Below are 26,276 nucleotides of genomic sequence, written 5' to 3' on the forward strand. Positions count from 1 at the left end.
GACTAATTCTTTTGAGGCTTTTAAATCGTGATTTACATGTAAAACCGGCCTGTACCTACGTGTCCACAAAGCTTCTTCAAATAGGATGTCTGACCAGTGGTAAGACTGGTCTATAATCTTTGTATTACTTAAAATAATATCATATAGACTGTGAGGATCAATGTTGAGGCAGTCTGGTAGGCAAAATAGACTTGTAAGGTAATGGAGCTCCACACAGCACACTAAACTGTGATAGAATGCTCCTGCATTGTGTTTGCTGCAGTAGCACACAGGTTTGTTCACGTGCTGGAGAAAGCAAACACAAATGACAAATTTATTTATTTATTTATTTATTTGATTGGTGTTTTACGCCGTACTCAAGAATATTTCACTTATACGTCGGCGGCCAGCATTATGGTGGGAGGAATCCCCAGCAAATCCCGGGGGAAACCCACGACCATCCGCAGGTTGCAAGCAGACCTTCCCACTTACGGCCGAAAATGACACTTTAAGATACATGATACATCACTATATATTTAAATACGGGCTATACATTTTTTTTAGAGGAAAGAAAAAAATAATTTTTGTTTTGTGCCAAAGATTTTTTGTCTTTTTTTTTCCTCTTCTTTTTTTTTAACTGTCTCTTTTCTTGAAACAGGAGATATTCATGGATTTAGAATCTTCATTGGCAATTCATCTGATTTGTCCAACTCTGAGCTGTGTTACCAAGACGACACATCTGTGAACAATACAGAGTACTATATACAGTGTACAAAGGTTATGTTTGCTCGTTACGTCAGGATAGAGATCTCCAGAAAGGCAACACTCACCATCAAGGAGCTGGAGATATACAGTAAGTGATAACTCTGCCTCGGCGCGTTAACCACCTCAGCCATGGAAACTTCTGTATATACACATATATGTAAATGAAAAGACAACAAAGGGTTAATCTGGAAGAGGCGTGGAAACAAACATGAACAGCCATTTTTTCTGATGTTCTGGGTAACTCAGTAAATCAGGTTCTAATCTTGAACTCTTAGGAGGCCATTGGACGCACAATGTTAAATCATCTAGAAAGACTATGTCGCGTCACTCGTACCACGTGCGGGCACATGTGGTTAAGATAAATAAATTAAGTTTATATTCACATTGTGGGTAAGCGTTCAGTTTATAACAATTTCAGGATGTGGACACTTTTGGTTTGGTGAAAAGTGTGATCAGATGTGTAACTGTCGGACACCTCGTGAAGTCTGTCACAAGATAACGGGGCAATGCTCGAGTGGATGCCCTGATGGCTTTACGGGAATGGATTGCTATACAGGTAAAGGACGTTATACCCAAGGAAAAAAGACAACATAAAAACGCATGTATTAAGCCAGATCAGTCTCGGGCTATTATACCGGTAAACCACATTCGCATTCCAAAATAGTTTCACCTTAGAGCTTCTTCAGATTTCCACATGATGTGACGTTTCAACTGGACCATGGAAATGGAGCAATTCAACTTTCTCCATATGACCGGATCGGTCATTTGTGGTTCAAACTGATACCATTGTATACTGACTGACAGGTTTTCCATTTTGTGTAAATTTACGTTGACCTCTGTTCACTACACCTGATTTGTCGGCTGGTTGCTATCCCTCTGTACATGTATATACAGTGTAGGCAAGCTGACATACTCAGGCACCGCTTGAATTCGCCGGGCTAGCTTGGGGTCCCCTTCCACACCACGTCCCCTTCCTTGCCCCGCCCCCTTCCACGCCCCGCCCCTCGGTCTGTTTCCCGTCTCTTTTCAGTCTGTTCCATTACAGGGTACTTTTTAATAGGGATCATGTTTGACGTCACCACTGCAAGGCACTTAATTTCCGGGATAACCGCTGAAGCCTTAAAAAATATATATTTTGAAGCCATTTTTACCCCTCGAAACGAAGGTTGAAAAAAATTTTTGTACTGTTATATGTTATTACTCATCCCAAATTGTTCGCTAAGAGATAAATCCAAAGCGTTTCATGCATCCTTTAAGCCTTCCACCGCAAGGTTAAACATAGAACCTCAACTGAAAATTAGCACACAACTCCCTTGTATTGAGAGATGTGGGACATTTCAACTAAAAGACCATTGACGAACGTCTGAAATGTGGGTGCGAAGATAACTAGCGACGACAGAGTGACGTCCCTTTGTAACGCGACGTTGTGGCTTTACGTCATGGGTGAGACAATCTGCCAATGGTGCCATGGGTTGACAGCTCTGCAGGGCTGTGATTACCTATATTATGATAGCCCTGTCTTGTTCCATAACCTTACCTTGGACACCTGTGTACTTCCCTTGCTGGCTTCAGTATACTACTTAGAACGTCCTCTTCGGAAGCGGTAGATCCAGGGTCAATCCTGGGTTGAGTCACACGTTAGACCTTAAAGGAGGAAGTTGTAACTTCCTCGTTTGCCGTTCAGCATGAAGGGGATAGTGCAACGACTGGTTGACCCGTATCAGTATAATGGCTCTGACGGGGCGGCTTATTTGCCTTCGGTAAGTCGTCTCAGTGAAGCAACACTAGATAAAAGAGCGGTGGAAATCCGTCCTGTGACAAGGAGGCACATTACATGCATTTTAAGGATTCCTTCGTTGTCATATGACGGAAAAATTGTTAAGTACGACGTTAAACCTCAAACACTCACTCACTCAGTATTCTACTGTAGGGCACCAAATAATTTGCTTGTCCGTAGTCACAGTTCCAGGTAGGTCTTCCCACGTGTCATCACTGGTAAATGCGCACAAGCGTGAAACTATACTGGACACTGGATAAATACCAACTCCAACCTCCATGATTAAATGCATACCGAGCAGGTGCTCTCCTTCCGTTTTTATCCTTCTGACATAAGTGACAATTAAACTTTTGTGTCATTGAATAGAAAATCTAATAAAAATGTTATGTTTTGTATTTGGGAAATTATGAGTTAAATAAACCTAAACACGTGTTGCTTCCGAGTCAGGAGATCTGGGTTCAAACACAGATGGGGTTATACCAAAGACTTTGAAAATGATACTTGCTGCTTTACTTGGCGAGCCATACTGAGTGGTTAGAGCAAGGAAACAGGACTGGTTGACCAGGTGTTAGTATAATGTGAATGAGTGTGGTTTCATGTCTGGTGTCCTTCGGCATGGTACATTTCTTTGGGAATACATGGGTGGCCAGTGCGACAAAGTAACTCTTTACTACCTTTTGCAATCTCACAGCTTCAGTGAGATAATGGAGTCATCTGGGTTACCGTGATTTAGTAAAATTGCTTATTATTTCAGTATGTCCAAGGGGCCGGTTCGGAGAAGGATGTTGGAGTGTCTGTCACTGTAAGAATGTGAGCTCTTGTAACAATGTAGACGGGACGTGCCAGTGGGAAGGCTGCAGTGCTGGATATAAAGGAGACAATTGTCAGGAAGGTACACATAATTATTGGAAATTTCTGTTAACACTGATAGGTAGAATTAAGAGTTTGCATCAGTCTTATAAACATCTCAGAACTTGTTGAGATCAAAGACTGAATACAACTGCTTGAATGAAGATGAAGAGTGAAAGCTAATATTGCAAACTGTGAGGGGATATAATTTTTTTCATGAATTCTTTCAAGTACATGTTGTGATGAAACCATAGTTCACTTACATGAGGGAGGTCAGAATTATGGTGGGAGGAAGCTGGGCAGAGCATGGGGAGGGGGGGGGGACCACGATCATCCGCAGATTCCTGCAACACCGTCTCACGTACGGCAGGAGAGGAAGTCAGCAGTGACCACATCGGTGAGAGGCTCCTGGGTCAGTGCGCCACGCTGGTGGGCTTACCACTCGCCAAGGAGGTCCCCCTCTTCCGTTTTTATCCCTCTGACACAAAGTGACAGTTAACATTTAGTGTCATTGAAAAGAAAATCTAATTAAAAGTGTTATGTGTGGCATTTGGAATATTATGAGTTGCATAAACCTTGAAAATTCCTTGAATAGTCAGTTTATAGTTCCCAAACGGTCGTGGAATTTGAGGGAGGGAAAGTGTATGAACCTTTGAAATGGGTACTTAGAGGTACTCGGGGCCTCAGTGGCTCAGTTGGTTAGCGCGCTAGCGCAGCGTAATGACCCAGGAGTCTCTCACCAATGCGGTCGCTGTGAGTTCAAGTCCAGTTCATGCTGTCTTCCTTTCCGGTCGTACGTGGGAAGGTCTGTCAGCAACCAGTTTTGATGGCAGATAAATTCCAGACGATATTACTTCTGGTGCTAAAATTTACATTTTCCCCTTAGGATATCATCCTATCTTCCAGACACCTCTCCAAGTACCTTTCTAAAATATACAGAACTCCCAAAACCTGGAAAAATCTGCAACTTTTACGTCATTTAGGGCAGTTCCCTTCTCCTTTCACCCGACATATCTTTCGATAGTGATATGTTAGCCATAGTGATGTATCATGTGGTAAAATACAGTGAAGAGAATTATTATTTCAGCTTGTCCAAGAGGTTGGTTCGGAGAAGGATGTCAGAGTGTTTGTCACTGTAAGAACGTGGTCTCTTGTAACTACGTAGACGGGACATGCAACAGTCAAGGATGCGCTGCTGGATACAAGGGATACAACTGCCAGGAAGGTAATATGACTATTAGAAAGCTACAGTACTTCAAGCGGAGATTTCTGGCCAAAAGTTCATATTCGATATACCCATTCGATACCCATGCCCTAATTGCAAGGACCTTTGGCTGCTCTCGTGTAACTGTGTCAAACTTGATGCAACATAACAGACAGACAGGGCAGACATCGGACAAGCCAAGGACTGGCAGGCCTAGAGTAACTACGCCCAGAGAAGAAGGGTACCTGCGCACCTTACACCTGAGGAACGACTTCCTGACAGTGCCATAATCGTCAATAAATGTCTCAGGTCACCGGGTCAGTCGACAGACCGTGTCCAGGAGATTTATGGCTCACGGAATTGGGGCCTATCGGCCATTCAGAGGGCAGTTGTTGACAGCCGAACATCGTCACCAGAGGTTGCGATGGGCTCGAATTGTACGCCGTTGGCAGCGACGTGATTGGCAACGTGTTGTTTTCACGGATGAAAGCCGCTTCTGTCTGTTCCGAGCCGAAGGCAGACAGCGAGTTTACCGCCGAGGAGGCGAATGAACGGCTGCATCATGCGTCCAGAAAGTGGTACCGTTTGGTGGCGGCAGCGTGATGGTGTGGTGTGGGATTTGTGGAGAGGAACGGACACCATTGGTCATCATCTACGGGAACCTAACAGCTCAACGTTACGTGGATGAAATTCTACGTCCTATTGTCCTGCCATTCCTTCAAAAGTAGCCACGTGGTGTCCTGTACGAGTATGACAACGCCAGATCCCATACAGCTCGAGTTGTGCAGAACTTCCTGGACGCCAACGACGTCAACGTCTTGCCGTGGCCTGCACGTTCCCCAGATATGTCCCCAGTAGAATACCTTCGGGGTATCATGGGTCGTCGACTAAGACAACGGCCACACCTTGCAACCAACCGAAAAGAACTGGCGTTCGCTTTCCAAGATGAATGACAAAGAATCCCACGTCATCTCATCAGATGAATGACTTTTTCTATGCGTCGGAGAGTGTTTGCATGCATTAAAGCAAGGAGTGGCTTTATTGACTGGTTTTGATATTGAGTGATTTTAAAAAAATAACTTTTTGTATACTCTGTCCATTGTTAAGCAAGGTGGAATGGGTATTTTTCTACCCTTGCTCCGTTTGTTCACTTGTAAAATGATTTGAGGGCTGCTTTGTCCGTTCTTACTCAAGACTTTCAATATCTAAAGTCACTGGTCTTTTCAATATACTAAACTTCAGTCATACTGTTTTTTGTTTTGGCAAAATGAATTGATTTCAACTCAAAACTTTCTTTTGGCAGTCAGTTTATATTTATTCAGCCTAGGTATCCAGTCCATTTGGAGAGAGTTGCTCGCAAATGTGTTATTATCTGCTACAAAATTGATATACCCGAAATGACCTAAAAATTGAACTATTTAAGAGCATTTTGATGGTAAATAAATGTCATGAGATATTACTTCTGGTGCTAAACTGTACATTTTCCAATCAGGATATCATGCTACCTTTCAAACACTTTTCCTTTCTAAAATAAATAAAACTCCCAAAATAGGGGAAAATGAGCAACTTTTACGTCATTTAGGGAAGTCCCCTTCCCCTAAGGATTTAATTAAAGCTAATTCACCCAACACATCTAGCATTCCAATAGCAATATGTTAGCCGTAATGATGTATGGTGCGGTAAAATACAGTGAAGGCGATTATTATTTCAGTATGTCCAAGAGGTTTGTTCGGAGAAGGATGTCAGAGTGCCTGTCACTGTAAGAACGTGAGCTCATGTAACAATGTAGACGGGACATGCAACAGCCAAGGCTGCGCTGCTGGATACAAGGGATCCAACTGTCAGGAAGGTAACATGACTATCAGAAAGCTACAGTACGTCAAGAGGCTAAGCCGGAGATTTTTGGCAAAAAATTCATATTCGCTAATAATATCAAATTCAGTACATATCAGACTGGCTCTAATATGATTCGAAAGTTTTAGAAAAGTTATTACATGCCAGCCCACTGTATGAACTTTATGGACTTTGTTTGCTTTATTTGGAATAAAAATAAAATATAAAATCCACCTTTTTGTTTTGTCCGATCTTAATGCATTTCATACAATTTTCTTGTTTTTTTTCCTAGCTTTCACATCACAAGAATAAATCATTGTGTTTCACAGCAGGAATAACTACTGTAACAGGGCCAACTGCTGAGACAGGCCACATTTCCCACAAATTAGATGATTTTTCAGTTTTATTTAACTTTTATTCCGTGCCCTGAAATTGAAAAAAGGATTGAATCTCCTTGTAAAACAGAACTGTTAATCGTCGGTATACAGTCCAAAAGATTGTATGTTCTTTTGAAAGTTCGACTGATCAAAGGCATATTAGCGGTAAATAAAGGTGATGAAATATCTTACTTCTGGTGATACAATTTTCTCAAACAAACCGTACAACAACCTGTCTGTCACCAATATGGTGTGCATACGTGTTTTTATGTCACAGGTGGGATAGTTGGCCAGTGACTTGCCAAAGTCTGGTGGTTTATGCCAGGCTGGCTGCCATTGTCTGAGTGCAAAATTCCTATGTACATGTATGGCATTAAGCATCAACTAGAATAATATATTTCTTCAGCCTAGGTATCCGGTCCATTTGGAGAGAGTTGTTCGCAAATGTGCTATTATCTGCTACAAAATTGATATACAAGAAATGACCTAAAAATTGAACCACAAAAGAGCATTTTTGATGACAAATAAATGTCATAAGATATTACTTCTGGTGCTAAGATGTACATTTTCCCAGTAGGATATCATCCTGTCTTCCAGACACCTCTCAAAGCACCTTTCTAAAATAAATTGAACTCCCAGAACCTGGGAAAATGAGCACCTTAGGTCATTTAAATGGGATAGTCTCCTATCCCTTAGGATTTAATAAAAGCTAATTCGCCCAACACATCTAACATTTCGATAATGATATGTTAGCCATAATGATGTATCATGTGATAAAATACAATGAAGGGGGTTATTATTTCAGCTTGTCCAAGAGGTTGGTTCGGAGAAGGATGTCAGAGTGTTTGTCACTGTAAGAACGTGGACTCTTGTAACTACGTAGACGGGACATGCAACAGTCAAGGCTGCACTGCTGGATACAAGGGATACAACTGCCAGGAAGGTAATATGACTATTAGAAAGCTACAGTACTTCAAGCGGAGATTTCTGGCCAAAAGTTCATATTCGATATACCCATTCGATACCCATGCCCTAATTGCAAGGACCTTTGGCTGCTCTCGTGTAACTGTGTCAAACTTGATGCAACGTAACAGACAGACAGGGCAGACATCGGACAAGTCAAGGACTTGCAGGCCTAGAGTAACTACGCCCAGAGAAGAAGGGTACCTGCGCACCTTACACCTGAGGAACGACTTCCTGACAGTGCCATAATCGTCAATAAATGTCTCAGGTCACCGGGTCAGTCGACAGACCGTGTCCAGGAGATTTATGGCTCACGGAATTGGGGCCTATCGACCATTCAGAGGGCAGTTGTTGACAGCCGAACATCGTCGCCAGAGGTTGCGATGGGCTCGAATTGTACGCCGTTGGCAGCGACGTGATTGGCAACGTGTTGTTTTCACGGATGAAAGCCGCTTCTGTCTGTTCCGAGCCGAAGGCAGACAGCGAGTTTACCGCCGAGGAGGCGAACGAACGGCTGCATCATGCGTCCAGAAAATGGTACCGTTTGGTGGCGGCAGCGTGATGGTGTGGTGTGGGATTTGTGGAGAGGAACGGACACCACTGGTCATCATTTACGGGAACCTAACACCTCAACGTTACGTGGATGAAATTCTACGTCCTATTGTCCTGCCATTCCTTCAACAAAAGCCACGTGGTGTCCTGTACGAGTATGACAACGCCAGATCCCATACAGCTCGAGTTGTGCAGAACTTCCTGGACGCCAACGACGTCAACGTCTTGCCGTGGCCTGCACGTTCCCCAGATATTCCCCCAGTAGAATACCTTCGGGGTATCATGGGTCGTCGACTAAGACAACGGCCACACCTTGCAACCAACCGAAAAGAACTGGCGTTCGCTTTCCAAGATGAATGACAAAGAATCCCACGTCATTTCATCAGATGAATGACTTTTTCTATGCGTCGGAGAGTGTTTGCATGCATTAAAGCAAGGAGTGGCTTTATTGACTGGTTTTGATATTGAGTGATTTTAAAAAAATAACTTTTTGTATACTCTGCCCATTGTTTACCAAGGTGGAATGGGTATTTTTCTACCCTTGCTCCGTTTGTTCACTTGTAAAATGATTTGAGGGCTGCTTTGTCCGTTCTTACTCAAGACTTTCAATATCTAAAGTCACTGGTCTTCTCAATATACTAAACTTCAGTCATACTGTTTTTTGTTTTGGCAAAATGAATTGATTTCAACTCAAAACTTTCTTTTGGCAGTCAGTTTATATTTATTCAGCCTAGGTATCCAGTCCATTTGGAGAGAGTTGCTCGCAAATGTGTTATTATCTGCTACAAAACTGATATACCCGAAATGACCTAAAAATTGAACTATTTAAGAGCATTTTGATGGTAAATAAATGTCATGAGATATTACTTCTGGTGCTAAACTGTATATTTTCCAATCAGAATATCATGCTACCTTTCAAAGACTTTTCCTTTCTAAAATAAATAAAACTCCCAAAATAGGGGAAAATGAGCAACTTTTACGTCATTTAGGGAAGTCCCCTTCCCCTAAGGATTTAATAAAAGCTAATTCATCCAACACATCTAGCATTCCAATAGCAATATGTTAGCCATAATGAAGTATGGTGTGGTAAAATACAGTGAAGGCGATTATTATTTCAGTATGTCCAAGAGGTTTGTTCGGAGAAGGATGTCTGAGTGCCTGTCACTGTAAGAACGTGAGCTTATGTAACAATGTAGACGGGACATGCAGTAGGCAAGGCTGCGCTGCTGGGTACATGGGATCCAACTGCCAGGAAGGTAATATGACTATCAGAAAGCTACAGTACGTCAAGAGGCTAAGCCGGAGATTTTTGGCAACAGGAATAACTACTGTAACAGGGCCAACTGCTGAGACAGTCCACATTTTCCACAAATTAGATGATTTTTTAGTTTTTAATGTATATTTTATTCCGTGCCTTGACATTAGAGAAAGATTGATTCTGTTTGTAAAATAGAACTGTTAATCGTCAGTATACAGTCCAAAACATTGTATATACTGTTGAATGTTCGCCTGATAAAATGCATTTTAGCGGTAAATAAAGGTCATAAAATATCTTACTTTTGATGATACACTTTCCCCAAACAAACCGTACAATATTTTTCTAAGATGAGCACAACCTTTAGAGTCAGGCAAAATCAGTAATTTAGCTTTGGTTTAAATTTAAGATTGAATGCGGTAATTTCTGAATAATTAATTTATTCAGCTAATTCCATCGATTCTGCTTCCTGAAATAAAAACACTCCTAGTGACATAAAAATATTGTCAAGCTGTACGTAATACACATTAACATTCAGCTTTTAAGTGCTATAATATGTCATACATGTACACAAACACGTGTTGCTTCCGAGTCAGGAGATCTAGGTTCAAACACAAATGGGCTTATACCAAAGACTTTGAAAATGATACTTGCTGCTTTACTTGGCGAGCCATACTGAGTGGTTAGAGCAAGGAAACAGGACTGGTTGACCAGGTGTTAGTATAATGTGAATGAGTGTGGTTTCATGTCTGGTGTCTTCGGCATGATACATTTCTTTGGGAATACATGGGTGGCCAGTGCGACAAAGTAACTCTTTACTACCTTTTGCAATCTCACAGCTTCAGTGAGATAATGGAGTCATCTGGGTTACCGTGATTTAGTAAAATTGCTTATTATTTCAGTATGTCCAAGGGGCTGGTTCGGAGAAGGATGTTGGAGTGTCTGTCACTGTAAGAATGTGAGCTCTTGTAACAATGTAGACGGGACGTGCCAGTGGGAAGGCTGCCGTGCTGGATATAAAGGAGACAATTGTCAGGAAGGTACACATAATTATTGGAAATTTCTGTTAACACTGATAGGTAGAATTAAGAGTTTGCATCAGTCTTGTAAACATCTCAGAACTTGCTGAGATTAAAGAATGAATACAACTGCTTGAATGAAGATGAAGAGTGAAAGCTAATATTGCAAACTGTGAGGGGATATAATTTTTTTCATGAATTCTTTCAAGTACATGTTGTGATGAAACCATAGTTCACTTACATGAGGGAGGTCAGAATTATGGTGGGAGGAAGCTGGGCAGAGCATGGGGAGGGGGGGAGACCACGATCATCCGCAGATTCCTGCAACACCGTCTTACGTACGGCAGGAGAGGAAGTCAGCAGTGACCACATCGGTGAGAGCCTCCTGGGTCAGTGCGCCACGCTGGTGGGCTTACCACTCGCCAAGGAGGTCCCCCTCTTCCGTTTTTATCCCTCTGACACAAAGTGACAGTTAACATTTAGTGTCATTGAAAAGAAAATCTAATTAAACGTGTTATGTGTTGTATTTGGAATATTATGAGTTGCATAAACCTTGAAAATTCCTTGAATATTCAGTTTATAGTTCCCCAACGATCGTGGAATTTGAGGGAGGGAAAGTGTATGAACCTATGAAATGGGTACTTTGAGGCACTCGTGGCCTCCGTGGCTCAGTTGGTTAGCGCGCTAGCTCAGCGTAATGACCCAGGAGTCTCTCACCAATGCGGTCGCTGTGAGTTCAAGTCCAGCTCATGCTGTCTTCCTCTCCGGTCGTACGTGGGAAGGTCTGTCAGCAACCTGCGGATGGTCGTGGGTTTCCCCGGGCTCTACCCGGTTTCCACCCACCATAATGCTGGCCACAGTCGTATAAGTGAAATATTCTTGAGCACGGCGTAAAACACCAATCGAATAAATAAATAAATACTTTGAGGTACTCAAAAAGTTTTTTGAACTTTAGTGTTCAAAGCATCCTGAGTAAATCCTGATTAATATTCTTGAGGCTTTCAGTGTACTGCCCATTGGTTTGAGCGTCGTGATCATATTCATTACTTTACGAAGAAAGAGCGACACCTTTTAACATGTGACATTAATTTTAAACATCCATGTCTGAACTATCGTAAACGTGTTCATTTCGTTGGATGTGCACTTGTCCTTAAGTGATTGAGATCAAGAGTGATTGAGATCACTTAAGGTCACAGGAGGCGTGGGTTCAAACCTGGCCCTAGATAAGGGATTTGTAGACGCCCCCATCCCCCTCGCTGTTTCTGAGATCATGGTGACAGTATTATAAAGTTATGCTTGAGTGACGATTTGGACAGTTAACCTTTGTTGAAAACCACCTGTCTGTCACCAATATGGTGTGCATATCTGTATGTCACAGGTGGGATAGTTGACCAGTGACTTGCCAAAGTTTGGTGGTTTATGCCAGGCTGGCTGTCATTGTTTGAGTGCAAAATTCCTGAGTAAAATGTATGGCATTAAGCATCAAATAGAATAATATATTTCTTCAGCCTAGGTATCCGGTCCATTTGGAGAGAGTTGTTCGCAAATGTGTTATTATCTGCAACAAAACTGATATACCCGAAATGACTTAAAAACTGAACCACAAAGGAGCAGTTTTGAAAGCAAATAAATTCCATACGATATTACTTCTGGTGCTAAAATTTACATTTTCCCATTAGGATGCCATCATATCTTCCAGACACCTCTCCAAGTACCTTTCTGAAATAAACAGAACTCCCAAAATCGGGAAAAATCAGTAACTTTTACGTCATTTAGGGTAGTCCCCTTCTCATTAGAATTTAATTAAAAGCTAATTCGCCCAACACATCTAGCATTTCACTAATGATATGTTAGCCATAGTGATGTATGATGTGGTAAAATACAGTGAAGGGGATTATTATTTCAGCTTGTCCAAGAGGTTGGTTCGGAGAAGAATGTCAGAGTGTCTGTCACTGTAAGAACGTGGTCTCTTGTTACTACGTAGACGGGACATGCGATAGGGAAGGATGCGCTGCTGGATACAAGGGATCCAACTGCCAGGAAGGTAATATGACTATTAGAAAGCTGCAGAACTTCAAGCGGAGATTTCTGGCCAAAAATTCATATTCGATATACCCATTCGATACCCATGCCACACGAGGACCTGCTCTCGTGTAACTGTGTCAAACTTGATGCAACGTAACACACAGACAGGGCAGACATTGGACAAGCCAAGGACTGGCAGGCCTAGAGTAACTACGCCCAGAGAAGACGGGTACCTGCGCACCTTACACCTGAGGAACGACTTCCTGACAGTGACGTAATCGTCAGTCAATGCCTTAGGCCACCGGGTCAGTCGGCAGACCGTGTCCAGGAGACAATGTCACGGAATTGGGGCCTATCGACCATTCAGAGGGCAGTTGTTGACAGCCGAACATCGTCGCCAGAGGTTGCGATGGGCTCGAATTGTATGCCCTTGGCAGCGACGTGATTGGCAACGTGTTGTTTTCACGGATGAAAGCCGCTTCTGTCTGTTCCGAGCCGAAGGCAGACAGCGAGTTTATCGTCGAAGAGGCGAACGAATGGCTGCATCATGCGTCCAGAAGGTGGTACCGTTTGTGGCGGCAGCGTGATGGTGTGGTGTGGGATTTGTGGAGAGGAACGGACACCACTGGTCATCATCTACGGGAACCTAACAGCTCAACGTTACGTGGATGAAATTCTACGTCCTATTGTCCTGCCATTCCTTCAAAAGTAGCCACGTAATGTCCTGTACGAGTATGGCAACGCCAGACCCCATACAGCTCGAGTTGTGCAGAACTTCCTGGACGCTAACGACGTCAACGTCTTGCCGTGGCCTGCACGTTCCCCAGATATGTTCCCAATAAAATACCTTTGGGGTATCATGGGTCGTCGATTAAGACAACGGCCACACCTTGCAACCAACCGAGAAGAACTGGCGTTCGCTTTCCAAGATGAATGGCAACGAATCCCACGTCATCTCATCAGATGACTGACTTTTTCTATGCGTCGGAGAGTTTTTGCATGCATTAAAGCAAGGGTGGCCACACGCGATATTGATTGGTTTTGATATTGAGTGATTTTTAAAAAATATTCAACTTTTTGTATACTCTGCCCATTGTTTACCAAGGTGGAATGAGTATTTTTCTACCACTGCTCCGTTTGTTCACTTGTAAAATGATTTGAGGGCTGCTTTGTCCGTTCTTACTCAAGACTTTTAATATCTAAAGTCATTGATCTTTTCAATATATTAAACTTCAGTCATACTGTTTTTTGTTTTGGCAAAATGAATTGATTTCAACTCAAAAGTTTCTTTTGGCTGTCAGTTTATACTTATTCAGCCTAGGTATTCGGCCTATTTGGAGAGAGTTGCTCGCAAATGTGTTATTATCTGCAACAAAACTGATATACCCGAAATGACCTAAAAATTGAACTATTTAAGAACATTTTTGATGGTAAATAAATGTCATGAGATATTACTTCTGGTGCTAAACTGTACATTTTCCCATTAGAATATCATCCTATCTTTCAAAGACTTTTCCAAGCACCTTTCTAAAATATATTGAACTCCCAAAATCGGGAAAAATGAGCAACTTTTACGTCATTTAGGATAATCCCCTTCTCATTAGGATTTAATAAAAGCTAATTCGCCCAACACATCTAGCATTCCGATAGTGATACGTTAACCATAGTGATGTATGGTGTGGTAAAATACAGTGAAGGGGGTTATTATTTCAGCTTGTCCAAGAGGTTGGTTCGGAGAAGAATGTCAGAGTGCCTGTCACTGTAAGAACGTGGTCTCTTGTTACTATGTAGACGGGACATGCGATAGGGAAGGCTGCACCGCTGGATACAAGGGATCCAACTGCCAGGAAGGTAAATATGACTATTAGAAAGCTACAGTACGTCAAGAGGCTAAGCCGGAGATTTTTGGCAAAAAATTCATATTCGCTAATAATATCAAATTCAGTACATATCAGACTGGTTCTAATATGATTCTAAAGTTTTAGAAAAGTTATTACATGCCAGCCCACTGTGTAAACTTTATGAACTTTGTTTGCTTTATTTGGAATAAAAATAAAATATAAAATCCACCTTTTTGTTTTGTCCGATCTTAATGCATTTCATACAATTTTCTTGTTTTTTTCCCTGGCTTTCACATCACAAGAATAAATCATTGTGTTCAACAACAGGAATAACTACTGTAACAGGGCCAACTGCTGAGACAGGCCACATTTTCTATAAATTAGATGATTCTTCAGTTTTATTTCATTTTTATTCCGTGCCCTGAAATTAAAAAAGGATTGAATCTACTTGTAAAATAGAACTGTTAATCGTCGGTATACAGTCCAAAAGATTGTATGTTCTTTTGAAAGTTCGACTGATCAAAGGCATATTAGCGGTAAATAAAGGTGATGAAATATCTTACTTTTGGTGATACAATTTTCTCAAACAAACCGTACAACAACCTGTCTGTCACCAATATGGTGTGTATACGTGTCTGTATGTCACAGGTGGGATAGTTGACCAGTGACTTGCCAAAGTCTGGTGGTTTATGCCAGGCTGGCTGCCATTGTCTGAGTGCAAAATTCCTATGTACATGTATGGCATTAAGCATCAGCTAGAATAATATATTTCTTCAGCCGGTCCATTTGGAGAGAGTTGTTCGCAAATGTGCTATTATCTGCTACAAAATTGATATACCCGAAATGACCTAAAAATTGAACCACAAAAGAGCATTTTTGATGGCAAATAAATGTCATGAGATATTACTTCTGGTGCTAAGATGTACATTTTCCCAGTAGGATATCATCCTGTCTTCCAGACACCTCTCAAAGCACCTTTCTAAAATAAATTGAACTCCCAGAATCTGGAAAAATGAGCACCTTAGGTCATTTAAATGGGATAGTCTCCTATCCCTTAGGATTTAATAAAAGCTAATTCGCCCAACACATATAGCATTTCGATAATGATATGTTAGCCATAATGATGTATCATGTGATAAAATACAATGAAGGGGGTTATTATTTCAGCTTGTCCAAGAGGTTGGTTCGGAGAAGGATGTCAGAGTGTTTGTCACTGTAAGAACGTGGACTCTTGTAACTACGTAGACGGGACATGCGATAGGGAAGGATGCGCTGCTGGATACAAGGGATACAACTGCCAGGAAGGTAATATGACTATTAGAAAGCTACAGTACTTCAAGCGGAGATTTCTGGCCAAAAGTACATATTCGATATACCCATTCGATACCCATGCCCTAATTGCAAGGACCTTTGGCTGCTCTCGTGTAACTGTGTCAAACTTGATGCAACATAACAGACAGACAGGGCAGACATCGGACAAGCCAAGGACTGGCAGGCCTAGAGTAACTACGCCCAGAGAAGAAGGGTACCTGCGCACCTTACACCTGAGGAACGACTTCCTGACAGTGCCATAATCGTCAATAAATGTCTCAGGTCACCGGGTCAGTCGGCAGACCGTGTCCAGGAGATTTATGGCTCACGGAATTGGGGCCTATCGACCATTCAGAGGGCAGTTGTTGACAGCCGAACATCGTCGCCAGAGGTTGCGATGGGCTCGAATTGTACGCCGTTGGCAGCGACGTGATTGGCAACGTGTTGTTTTCACGGATGAAAGCCGCTTCTGTCTGTTCCGAGACGAAGGCAGACAGCGAGTTTATCGTCGAAGAGGCGAACGAATGGCTGCATCATGCGTCCAGAAGGTGGTACCGTTTGGTGGCGGCAGCGTGATGGTGTGGTGTGGGATTTGTGGAGAGGAACGGACACCACTGGTCATCATCTACGGGAACCTAACAGCTCAACGTTACGTGGATGAAATTCTACGTCCTATTGTCCTGCCACTCCTTCAACAAAAGCCACGTGGTGTCCTGTACGAGTATGACAACGCCAGATCCCATACAGCTCGAGTTGTGCAGAACTTCCTGGACGCCAACGACGTCAACGTCTTGCCGTGGCCTGCACGTTCCCCAGATATGTCCCTAGTAGAATACCTTCGGGGTATCATGGGTCGTCGACTAAGACAACGGCCACACCTTGCAACCAACCGAAAAGAACTGGCGTTCGCTTTCCAAGATGAATGACAAAGAATCCCACGTCATCTCATCAGATGAATGACTTTTTCTATGCGTCGGAGAGTGTTTGCATGCATTAAAGCAAGGAGTGGCTTTATTGACTGGTTTTGATATTGAGTGATTTTAAAAAAATAACTTTTTGTATACTCTGCCCATTGTTAAGCAAGGTGGAATGGGTATTTTTCTACCCTTGCTCCGTTTGTTCACTTGTAAAATGATTTGAGGGCTGCTTTGTCCGTTCTTACTCAAGACTTTCAATATCTAAAGTCACTGGTCTTTTCAATATACTAAACTTCAGTCATACTGTTTTTTGTTTTGGCAAAATGAATTGATTTCAACTCAAAACTTTCTTTTGGCAGTCAGTTTATATTTATTCAGCCTAGGTATCCAGTCCATTTGGAGAGAGTTGCTCGCAAATGTGTTATTATCTGCTACAAAATTGATATACCCGAAATGACCTAAAAATTGAACTATTTAAGAGCATTTTTGATGGTAAATAAATGTCATGAGATATTACTTCTGGTGCTAAACTGTACATTTTCCAATCAGGATATCATGCTACCTTTCAAACACTTTTCCTTTCTAAAATAAATAAAACTCCCAAAATAGGGGAAAATGAGCAACTTTTACGTCATTTAGGGAAGTCCCTTTCCCCTAAGGATTTAATAAAAGCTAATTCACCCAACACATCTAGCATTCCGATAGCGATATGTTAGCCATAATGATGTATGGTGTGGTAAAATACAGTGAAGGGGGTTATTATTTCAGTATGTCCAAGAGGTTGGTTCGGAGAAGGATGTCAGAGTGTTTGTCACTGTAAGAACGTGGACTCTTGTAACTACGTAGACGGGACATGCGATAGGGAAGGCTGCACCGCTGGATACAAGGGATCCAACTGCCAGGAAGGTAAATATGACTATTAGAAAGCTACAGTACGTCAAGAGGCAAAGCCGGAGATTTTTGGCAAAAAATTCATATTCGCTAATAATATCAAATTCAGTACATATCAGACTGGTTCTAATATGATTCTAAAGTTTTAGAAAAGTTATTACATGCCAGCCCACTGTGTGAACTTTATGAACTTTGTTTGCTTTATTTGGAATAAAAATAAAATATAAAATCCACCTTTTTGTTTTGTCCGATCTTAATGCATTTCATACAATTTTCTTGTTTTTTTCCCTGGCTTTCACATCACAAGAATAAATCATTGTGTTCAACAACAGGAATAACTACTGTAACAGGGCCAACTGCTGAGACAGGCCACATTTTCTATAAATTAGATGATTCTTCAGTTTTATTTCATTTTTATTCCGTGCCCTGAAATTAAAAAAGGATTGAATCTACTTGTAAAATAGAACTGTTAATCGTCGGTATACAGTCCAAAAGATTGTATGTTCTTTTGAAAGTTCGACTGATCAAAGGCATATTAGCGGTAAATAAAGGTGATGAAATATCTTACTTTTGGTGATACAATTTTCTCAAACAAACCGTACAACAACCTGTCTGTCACCAATATGGTGTGTATACGTGTCTGTATGTCACAGGTGGGATAGTTGACCAGTGACTTGCCAAAGTCTGGTGGTTTATGCCAGGCTGGCTGCCATTGTCTGAGTGCAAAATTCCTATGTACATGTATGGCATTAAGCATCAGCTAGAATAATATATTTCTTCAGCCGGTCCATTTGGAGAGAGTTGTTCGCAAATGTGCTATTATCTGCTACAAAATTGATATACCCGAAATGACCTAAAAATTGAACCACAAAAGAGCATTTTTGATGGCAAATAAATGTCATGAGATATTACTTCTGGTGCTAAGATGTACATTTTCCCAGTAGGATATCATCCTGTCTTCCAGACACCTCTCAAAGCACCTTTCTAAAATAAATTGAACTCCCAGAATCTGGAAAAATGAGCACCTTAGGTCATTTAAATGGGATAGTCTCCTATCCCTTAGGATTTAATAAAAGCTAATTCGCCCAACACATATAGCATTTCGATAATGATATGTTAGCCATAATGATGTATCATGTGATAAAATACAATGAAGGGGGTTATTATTTCAGCTTGTCCAAGAGGTTGGTTCGGAGAAGGATGTCAGAGTGTTTGTCACTGTAAGAACGTGGACTCTTGTAACTACGTAGACGGGACATGCGATAGGGAAGGATGCGCTGCTGGATACAAGGGATACAACTGCCAGGAAGGTAATATGACTATTAGAAAGCTACAGTACTTCAAGCGGAGATTTCTGGCCAAAAGTTCATATTCGATATACCCATTCGATACCCATGCCCTAACTGCAAGGACCTTTGGCTGCTCTCGTGTAACTGTGTCAAACTTGATGCAACATAACAGACAGACAGGGCAGACATCGGACAAGCCAAGGACTGGCAGGCCTAGAGTAACTACGCCCAGAGAAGAAGGGTACCTGCGCACCTTACACCTGAGGAACGACTTCCTGACAGTGCCATAATCGTCAATAAATGTCTCAGGTCACCGGGTCAGTCGGCAGACCGTGTCCAGGAGATTTATGGCTCACGGAATTGGGGCCTATCGACCATTCAGAGGGCAGTTGTTGACAGCCGAACATCGTCGCCAGAGGTTGCGATGGGCTCGAATTGTACGCCGTTGGCAGCGACGTGATTGGCAACGTGTTGTTTTCACGGATGAAAGCTGCTTCTGTCTGTTCCGAGCCGAAGGCAGACAGCGAGTTTACCGCCGAGGAGGCGAATGAACGGCTGCATCATGCGTCCAGAAAGTGGTACCGTTTGGTGGCGGCAGCGTGATGGTGTGGTGTGGGATTTGTGGAGAGGAACGGACACCACTGGTCATCATCTACGGGAACCTAACAGCTCAACGTTACGTGGATGAAATTCTACGTCCTATTGTCCTGCCATTCCTTCAACAAAAGCCACGTGGTGTCCTGTACGAGTATGACAACGCCAGATCCCATACAGCTCGAGTTGTGCAGAACTTCCTGGACGCCAACGACGTCAACGTCTTGCCGTGGCTTGCACGTTCCCCAGATATGTCCCCAGTAGAATATCTTCGGGGTATCATGGGTCGTCGACTAAGACAACGGCCACACCTTGCAACCAACCGAAAAGAACTGGCGTTCGCTTTCCAAGATGAATGACAAAGAATCCCACGTCATCTCATCAGATGAATGACTTTTTCTATGCGTCGGAGAGTGTTTGCATGCATTAAAGCAACGAGTGGCTTTATTGACTGGTTTTGATATTGAGTGATTTTAAAAAAATAAGTTTTTGTATACTCTGCCCATTGTTAAGCAAGGTGGAATGGGTATTTTTCTACCCTTGCTCCGTTTGTTCACTTGTAAAATGATTTGAGGGCTGCTTTGTCCGTTCTTACTCAAGACTTTCAATATCTAAAGTCATTGATCTTTTCAATATATTAAACTTCAGTCATACTGTTTTTTGTTTTGGCAAAATGAATTGATTTCAACTCAAAAGTTTCTTTTGGCTGTCAGTTTATACTTATTCAGCCTAGGTATTCGGCCTATTTGGAGAGAGTTGCTCGCAAATGTGTTATTATCTGCAACAAAACTGATATACCCGAAATGACCTAAAAATTGAACTATTTAAGAGCATTTTTGATGGTAAATAAATGTCATGAGATATTACTTCTGGTGCTAAACTGTACATTTTCCAATCAGGATATCATGCTACCTTTCAAACACTTTTCCTTTCTAAAATAAATAAAACTCCCAAAATAGGGGAAAATGAGCAACTTTTACGTCATTTAGGGAAGTCCCCTTCCCCAAAGGATTTAATAAAAGCTAATTCACCCAACACATCTAGCATTCCGATAGCGATATGTTAGCCATAATGATGTATGGTGTGGTAAAATACAGTGAAGGCAATTATTATTTCAGTATGTCCAAGAGGTTGGTTCGGAGAAGGATGTCAGAGTGTTTGTCACTGTAAGAACGTGAGCTCGTGTAACAATGCAGACGGAACATGCAACAGCCAAGGCTGCGCTGCTGGATACAAGGGATCCAACTGCCAGGAAGGTAACATGACTATTAGAAAGCTACAGTACGTCAAGAGGCAAAGCCGGAGATTTTTGGCAAAAAATTCATATTCGCTAATAATATCAAATTCAGTACATATCAGACTGGTTCTAATATGATTCGAAAGTTTTAGAAAAGTTATTACATGCCAGCCCACTGTGTAAACTTTATGAACTTTGTTTGCTTTATTTGGAATAAAAATAAAATATAAAATCCACCTTTTTGTTTTGTCCGATCTTAATGCATTTCATACAATTTTCTTGTTTTTTTCCCTGGCTTTCACATCACAAGAATAAATCATTGTGTTCAACAACAGGAATAACTACTGTAACAGGGCCAACTGCTGAGACAGGCCACATTTCCCACAAATTAGATGATCCTTCAGTTTTATTTCATTTTTATTCCCTGCCCTGAAAGTGAAAAAAGGATTGAATCTCCTTGTAAAACAGAAGTGTTAATCGTCGGTATACAGTCCAAAAGATTGTATGTTCTTTTGAAAGTTCGACTGATCAAAGGCATATTAGCGGTAAATAAAGGTGATGAAATATCTTACTTTTGGTGATACAATTTTCTCAAACAAACCGTACAACAACCTGTCTTTCACCAATATGGTGTGCATACGTGTTTTTATGTCACAGGTGGGATAGTTGACCAGTGACTTGCCAAAGTCTGGTGGTTTATGCCACCAGACTGCTGGCTGCCATTGTCTGAGTGAAAAATTCCTATGTACATGTATGGCATTAAGCATCAACTAGAATAATATATTTCTTCAGCCTAGGTATCCGGTCCATTTGGAGAGAGTTGTTCGCAAATGTGCAAATGACCTAAAAATTGAACCACAAAAGAGCATTTTTGATGGCAAATAAATGTCATGAGATATTACTTCTGGTGCTAAGATGTACATTTTCCCAGTAGGATATCATCCTGTCTTCCAGACACCTCTCAAAGCACCTTTCTAAAATATATTGAACTCCCCGAATCTGGAAAAATGAGCACCTTAGGTCATTTAAATGGGATAGTCTCCTATCCCTTAGGATTTAATAAAAGCTAATTCGACCAACACATATAGCATTTCGATAATGATATTGTTATTATCCATAATGATGTATCATGTGATAAAATACAGTGAAGGAGGTTATTATTTCAGCTTGTCCAAGAGGTTGGTTCGGAGAGGGATGTCAGAGTGTTTGTCACTGTAAGAACGTGAGCTCGTGTAACAATGTAGACGGGACATGCAATAGGCAAGGCTGCGCTGCTGGATACAAGGGATCCAACTGCCAGGAAGGTAAATATGAGGGAGAAAGCTATAGTACTTACGGAAAGGGGCTAAGCCGGAGATTTTGGCAAAAAATTCATAATAGCTAATGATGTCAAATTTCAGTACATATCAGACTGGTTGTAATATGATTCTAAAGTTTAGAAGAGTTATAACATGCCAGCCGACTGTATGAATTTTACGATCTTTATTAATGAAATAAAATGTAAAATCCGCCTTTTCGTTTTTTCTGACTCTAATGTAATTTATCAAATTTCCTTGTTTTCTTACAGGTTTTCAAATCACAAAAATATAAACACCGCAATGTTTTCTTTGTAGTCAAAGGTATGGCAGATATTGGAAATGCAGAAGCATGGCCGAATTAAACTATATTTTGTTAAACCTCAAAAATTTCTTCTTTATGACGCAGTGTTTTGTTTTAAAATCCACATATACAACACATTTGTATGCCGTAAATCAGCCTGAAAAGCGACGCGAAACCCCAATCAATCACGAACACAAGCTGTCATGATTTGCGCCCGCAGAATGTTCATTTCTGTGGGCTGTACATGAGTGTAGAAACAGTTACCTACAACTGGCCAAGAAATGTGCTAGTATCATATGCACGACCAGCGGGCAGGCGTATAGTTTGACATTTCCTAATTTGTGCCGACGGCCGTTTTGGAGTCAGGTGTATGGCAGTTGCACAAAAGTATTTTTGCAAAATTAGTTATGCTCTTATTTATATTGTAACAAATATGTTCACTACTCTGTAGGTGATTATCATCGGCTGTAGTTAATATGACAAAAATTCAAATGACGTGTGATGTGTGACGTGTTTCGTACCATATGCCGTGAGGTCTTGTTGGTTTTTTTTTTAACTAACAGTTATCTACCAGTACAGACTTTTGTATATTCATAACAACTTCTGATTTATTGATTTGCAAGTTTTTGATGTTTTTACAAACAAGGTTGATAAACAAGTGTCAAACGATGTTTAGTACATCAAAATTTTGCAAAACCAATAAATCAGAAGCTGTTATCTATATACATATACAAAAGTCTGAAATGTTAGTCTGTCTTCTAAATGCCTCCGAAAGTTACCCATGGTTGACCAAGAGATGCGCTAGCGTCACACGCATGACCAAATGGCAGTATTTGTGCTTTCAACTTCAGAATGTACTGGTGGCCATTTTGGAGAAGGATGTGTGGGTGTTTGTCACTGTCAAAACGAGGCTTCATGTAATGAGGTAAACGGGACATGTGATGAAGAAGGCTGCGAGGCCGGATACAAGGGAGAAAACTGTCAGGAAGGTGAGAAAATGCTGTTCAGAAATGGCATTATTGTACTAGTATCGTTAGTCCGAGATTGCTGTGACACAAGTGTTGTAAAATTTGATTTCACCAAGGATGGCCCGCATTGCGACCGCATTGGTGAGAGACTCCTAGCGCGCTAACCAACTGAGCCACGGAGTCCCCTTCCTTGCTTTGAAGAACTTAGTGTTGTTTCTCCCACTTCTCTATGATTATTTGTAAATTTTTATGTGGAAATATGTTTTGCTCTAGCCCAAATTCAGTTTCTAGCCCAAATTCAATTCTAACCCATTTTTAAAGTCACTATGTAATTAAAGCCATCCATTAGTTTGAATAGTCACCCCTGAACATGGACCGCGTGAAAGAAAATAGATGCGAGAAATTTTAGATCATTTTCCGCAAGTGATTTCAAGGGTCAAAAAAAATGTCGATGACAGAGGGACTCAACCTTAAGAACGGTGACTTGTTACGCGCAACAAACACGGTTAAGGTGTAAGAACACTCTTCTCTCAGTTCATGCTTGAGGAGGTTACCCCATGAGGCCAGGGGATTACTGGGGATTACTGCACAGCTGAGCATTGATCACTCTCACCTGTCGTCTCTACAGACTACTCAGATCGGCTAAATTTTAGAGCTAGAAATTTTTGGCTAAACTTTACGTGACACATTGTCACACCGTAATGTTTACAACTTTTTTTATTTGTTTTACCTGTGTATTTTATGAATTTTTTCCTTCTGTGACATGGTCACATGGTATGCCTTCATTCATCAATTATCAATAGGATGGGTAGACTGCCTTGCATAGGAAGAGATGAAGAAGGCAATATGATAGACTGTCTTGAGTAGGATGAGATGAGGAAGGCGGTGGGATAGGCAGACTGTCTTGAGTAGGGTTAGATGAGGAAGGCTGCAGGATAGGCAGACTGTCTTGAGTAGGGTTAGATGAGGAAGGCAGCAAGATAGGCAGACTGTCTTCAGTAGAATCAGATGTGGAAGGCAGCAAGATACGCAGACTGTCTTCAGTAGGGTTAGATGAGGAAGGCAGCAAGATAGGCAGACTGTCTTCAGTAGAATCAGATGTGGAAGGCAGCAAGATAGGCAGACTGTCTTGAGTAGGGTAAGATGAGGAAGACAGCAGGATAGGCAGACTGTCTTGAGTAGGGCTAGATGAGGAAGACAGCAAGATAAGCAGACTGTCTTGAGTAGGATTAGATGACGAAGGCAGCAAGATAGGCAACCTGTCTTGAGTAGGATCAGATGTGGAAGGCAGCAAGATAGGCAGACTGACTTGAGTAGGGTCAGATGAGGAATGGAGCAAGATAGGCAGACTGTCTTGAGTAGGGTAAGATGAGGAAGGCAGTAGGATAGGTAGACTGTCTTGAGTAGGATCAGATGTGGAAGGCAGCAAGATAGGCAACCTGTCTTGAGTAGGGTCAGTTGAGGAAGACAGCAAGATAGGCAGACTGTCTTGAGTAGGGCTAGATGAGGAAGGCTGTAGGATAGGCAGACTGTCTTCAGTAAGGCTAGATGAGGAAGACAGTAGGATAGGCAGACTGTTTGAGTGAGTGAGTGAGTGAGTGCTTGGGGTTTAACGTCGTACTCAATGACTGTTTGAGTAGGATGCGAACAGGAAGGCAGTAGGATAGGCAGGCTGTCGAGTGGGATCCGATAAAGAAGGCAGTAAAATAAGCACACTGAATTGGATCAGATTACAATGCAGAATGGCTGCCTACAGGATAGCTTGACCATCAGTTTAGTCAAGGATCCCATCAGAATGGCGGCAGGATAGGTACATTGTATTTATTCATTTATTTGATTGATGGGTCTTTTACACCATACTCAAGAATATTTCACTTATACGTGGGCAGCCAGCATTATGGTGGGAAGAAACCGTACAGAGCCCGGGGGAAAGCAACAATCACTCGCAGGTTGATGGAAGACCTTTTCACTTACGGCATGAGAGTAAGCCAGCACGAGCTGGATTTGAACTAACAGCAACCGCATGGTGAGAGGCTCCTGGGTCATTACGCTGTGCACATTGTCTGTAGGATGTGCATTGATGTGGCTTGTATTTATTTATTTGATTGATGTTACGCCATACTTAAGAATGTTTCACTTATTCGACGGCGACCAGCGTTATGGTGGGAGGAAATCGGGCAGAGCCCGGGGAAAACCCACGACCATCCGCTGGTTGGTGGCAGAAATTCCCACGTACAGCCGGAGAGGAAGCTAGCATGAGCTGGACTCAGACTCATAGCGACCACATTGGTGGGAGGCTCCTGGGTCATTCCTAACCCCTCCCCCATTCGGCCATGGAGGCTCCACGTAGTTTTACGTCTATTATTTTTAGGGCCCCCTGTTTTCCTCCACCCATAAATCTTACAAGTCGACTTCCTCTCTCCTACTCCCACGTCCTTTATGAAAATTGTTTGTATGGTACAAAACACCAGTCAAGCAAATATATGAATAATATAATCCACGATTAATTGCACTTCCAATTACTCGGACTCATGGCAAGGGGTGCAGGTTTAAAATCTCTGTCGCCGGCCCGAAGGCTCAGTTCGTGGGGCGTCCGCTTTGGAGCCGGTAGATATAGGGCTAATCCTGGATCGGGTCTCCACCAGTATGGTGCCCATGCGTGTATCAGAACCTCATACCACATCACATGTGGGAATGTTTGTAACTAAGGTCCGTATTCACTGATGAAACTGACCATTATCTTGGATAAGGTGTCAAACAACAATCCATACTGTAGCCATATTGTGTTCTTCTTTCCAGGGCAGTGTTTATCAGGGATACCGCCATGTGAATTGACCTGCCACTGTTCCCGTTCAGACCTAAATCCTTGCCCCACTGGCGTTCAGAATGGCTGTGCTACAGATGGATGTCGGCGTAGGTGGAGCGGAACTCTGTGTCAGAGAAGTATGAAACTAATCACGAGTATCGTAATACACTACGAGGATGTAAAATGTCAAAAAAGACCTATGAGACCTTCATATATTAACTAACA

The 26,276-nt window shown here is 41.9% G+C and overlaps 1 protein-coding gene across 1 annotated transcript in view; it reads left to right on the forward strand.

Annotated features, from left to right (window-relative positions):
• Positions 1-1,140: 1,140 nt before the first annotated feature.
• Positions 1,141-26,276, forward strand: part of LOC135463376 (multiple epidermal growth factor-like domains protein 6) — a 74,589-nt gene continuing 49,453 nt past the window's right edge. Inside the window, exons 1-16 of the mRNA XM_064740634.1 lie at positions 1,141-1,300; positions 3,276-3,413; positions 4,458-4,595; positions 6,286-6,423; positions 7,590-7,727; positions 10,457-10,594; positions 12,480-12,726; positions 13,036-13,166; positions 14,312-14,449; positions 15,607-15,744; positions 17,436-17,573; positions 18,731-18,868; positions 20,560-20,697; positions 21,845-21,982; positions 23,129-23,266; positions 26,045-26,188. Of these exons, the coding sequence (XP_064596704.1) occupies positions 1,201-1,300; positions 3,276-3,413; positions 4,458-4,595; positions 6,286-6,423; positions 7,590-7,727; positions 10,457-10,594; positions 12,480-12,726; positions 13,036-13,166; positions 14,312-14,449; positions 15,607-15,744; positions 17,436-17,573; positions 18,731-18,868; positions 20,560-20,697; positions 21,845-21,982; positions 23,129-23,266; positions 26,045-26,188 (2,278 nt within the window). The 5' untranslated portion in view covers positions 1,141-1,200. The remainder of the gene's footprint in view (positions 1,301-3,275; positions 3,414-4,457; positions 4,596-6,285; positions 6,424-7,589; positions 7,728-10,456; positions 10,595-12,479; positions 12,727-13,035; positions 13,167-14,311; positions 14,450-15,606; positions 15,745-17,435; positions 17,574-18,730; positions 18,869-20,559; positions 20,698-21,844; positions 21,983-23,128; positions 23,267-26,044; positions 26,189-26,276) is intronic.

The sequence above is a fragment of the Liolophura sinensis genome, chromosome 3 (assembly GCF_032854445.1).
Source record: "Liolophura sinensis isolate JHLJ2023 chromosome 3, CUHK_Ljap_v2, whole genome shotgun sequence".
NCBI lineage: Eukaryota > Metazoa > Mollusca > Polyplacophora > Chitonida > Chitonidae > Liolophura > Liolophura sinensis.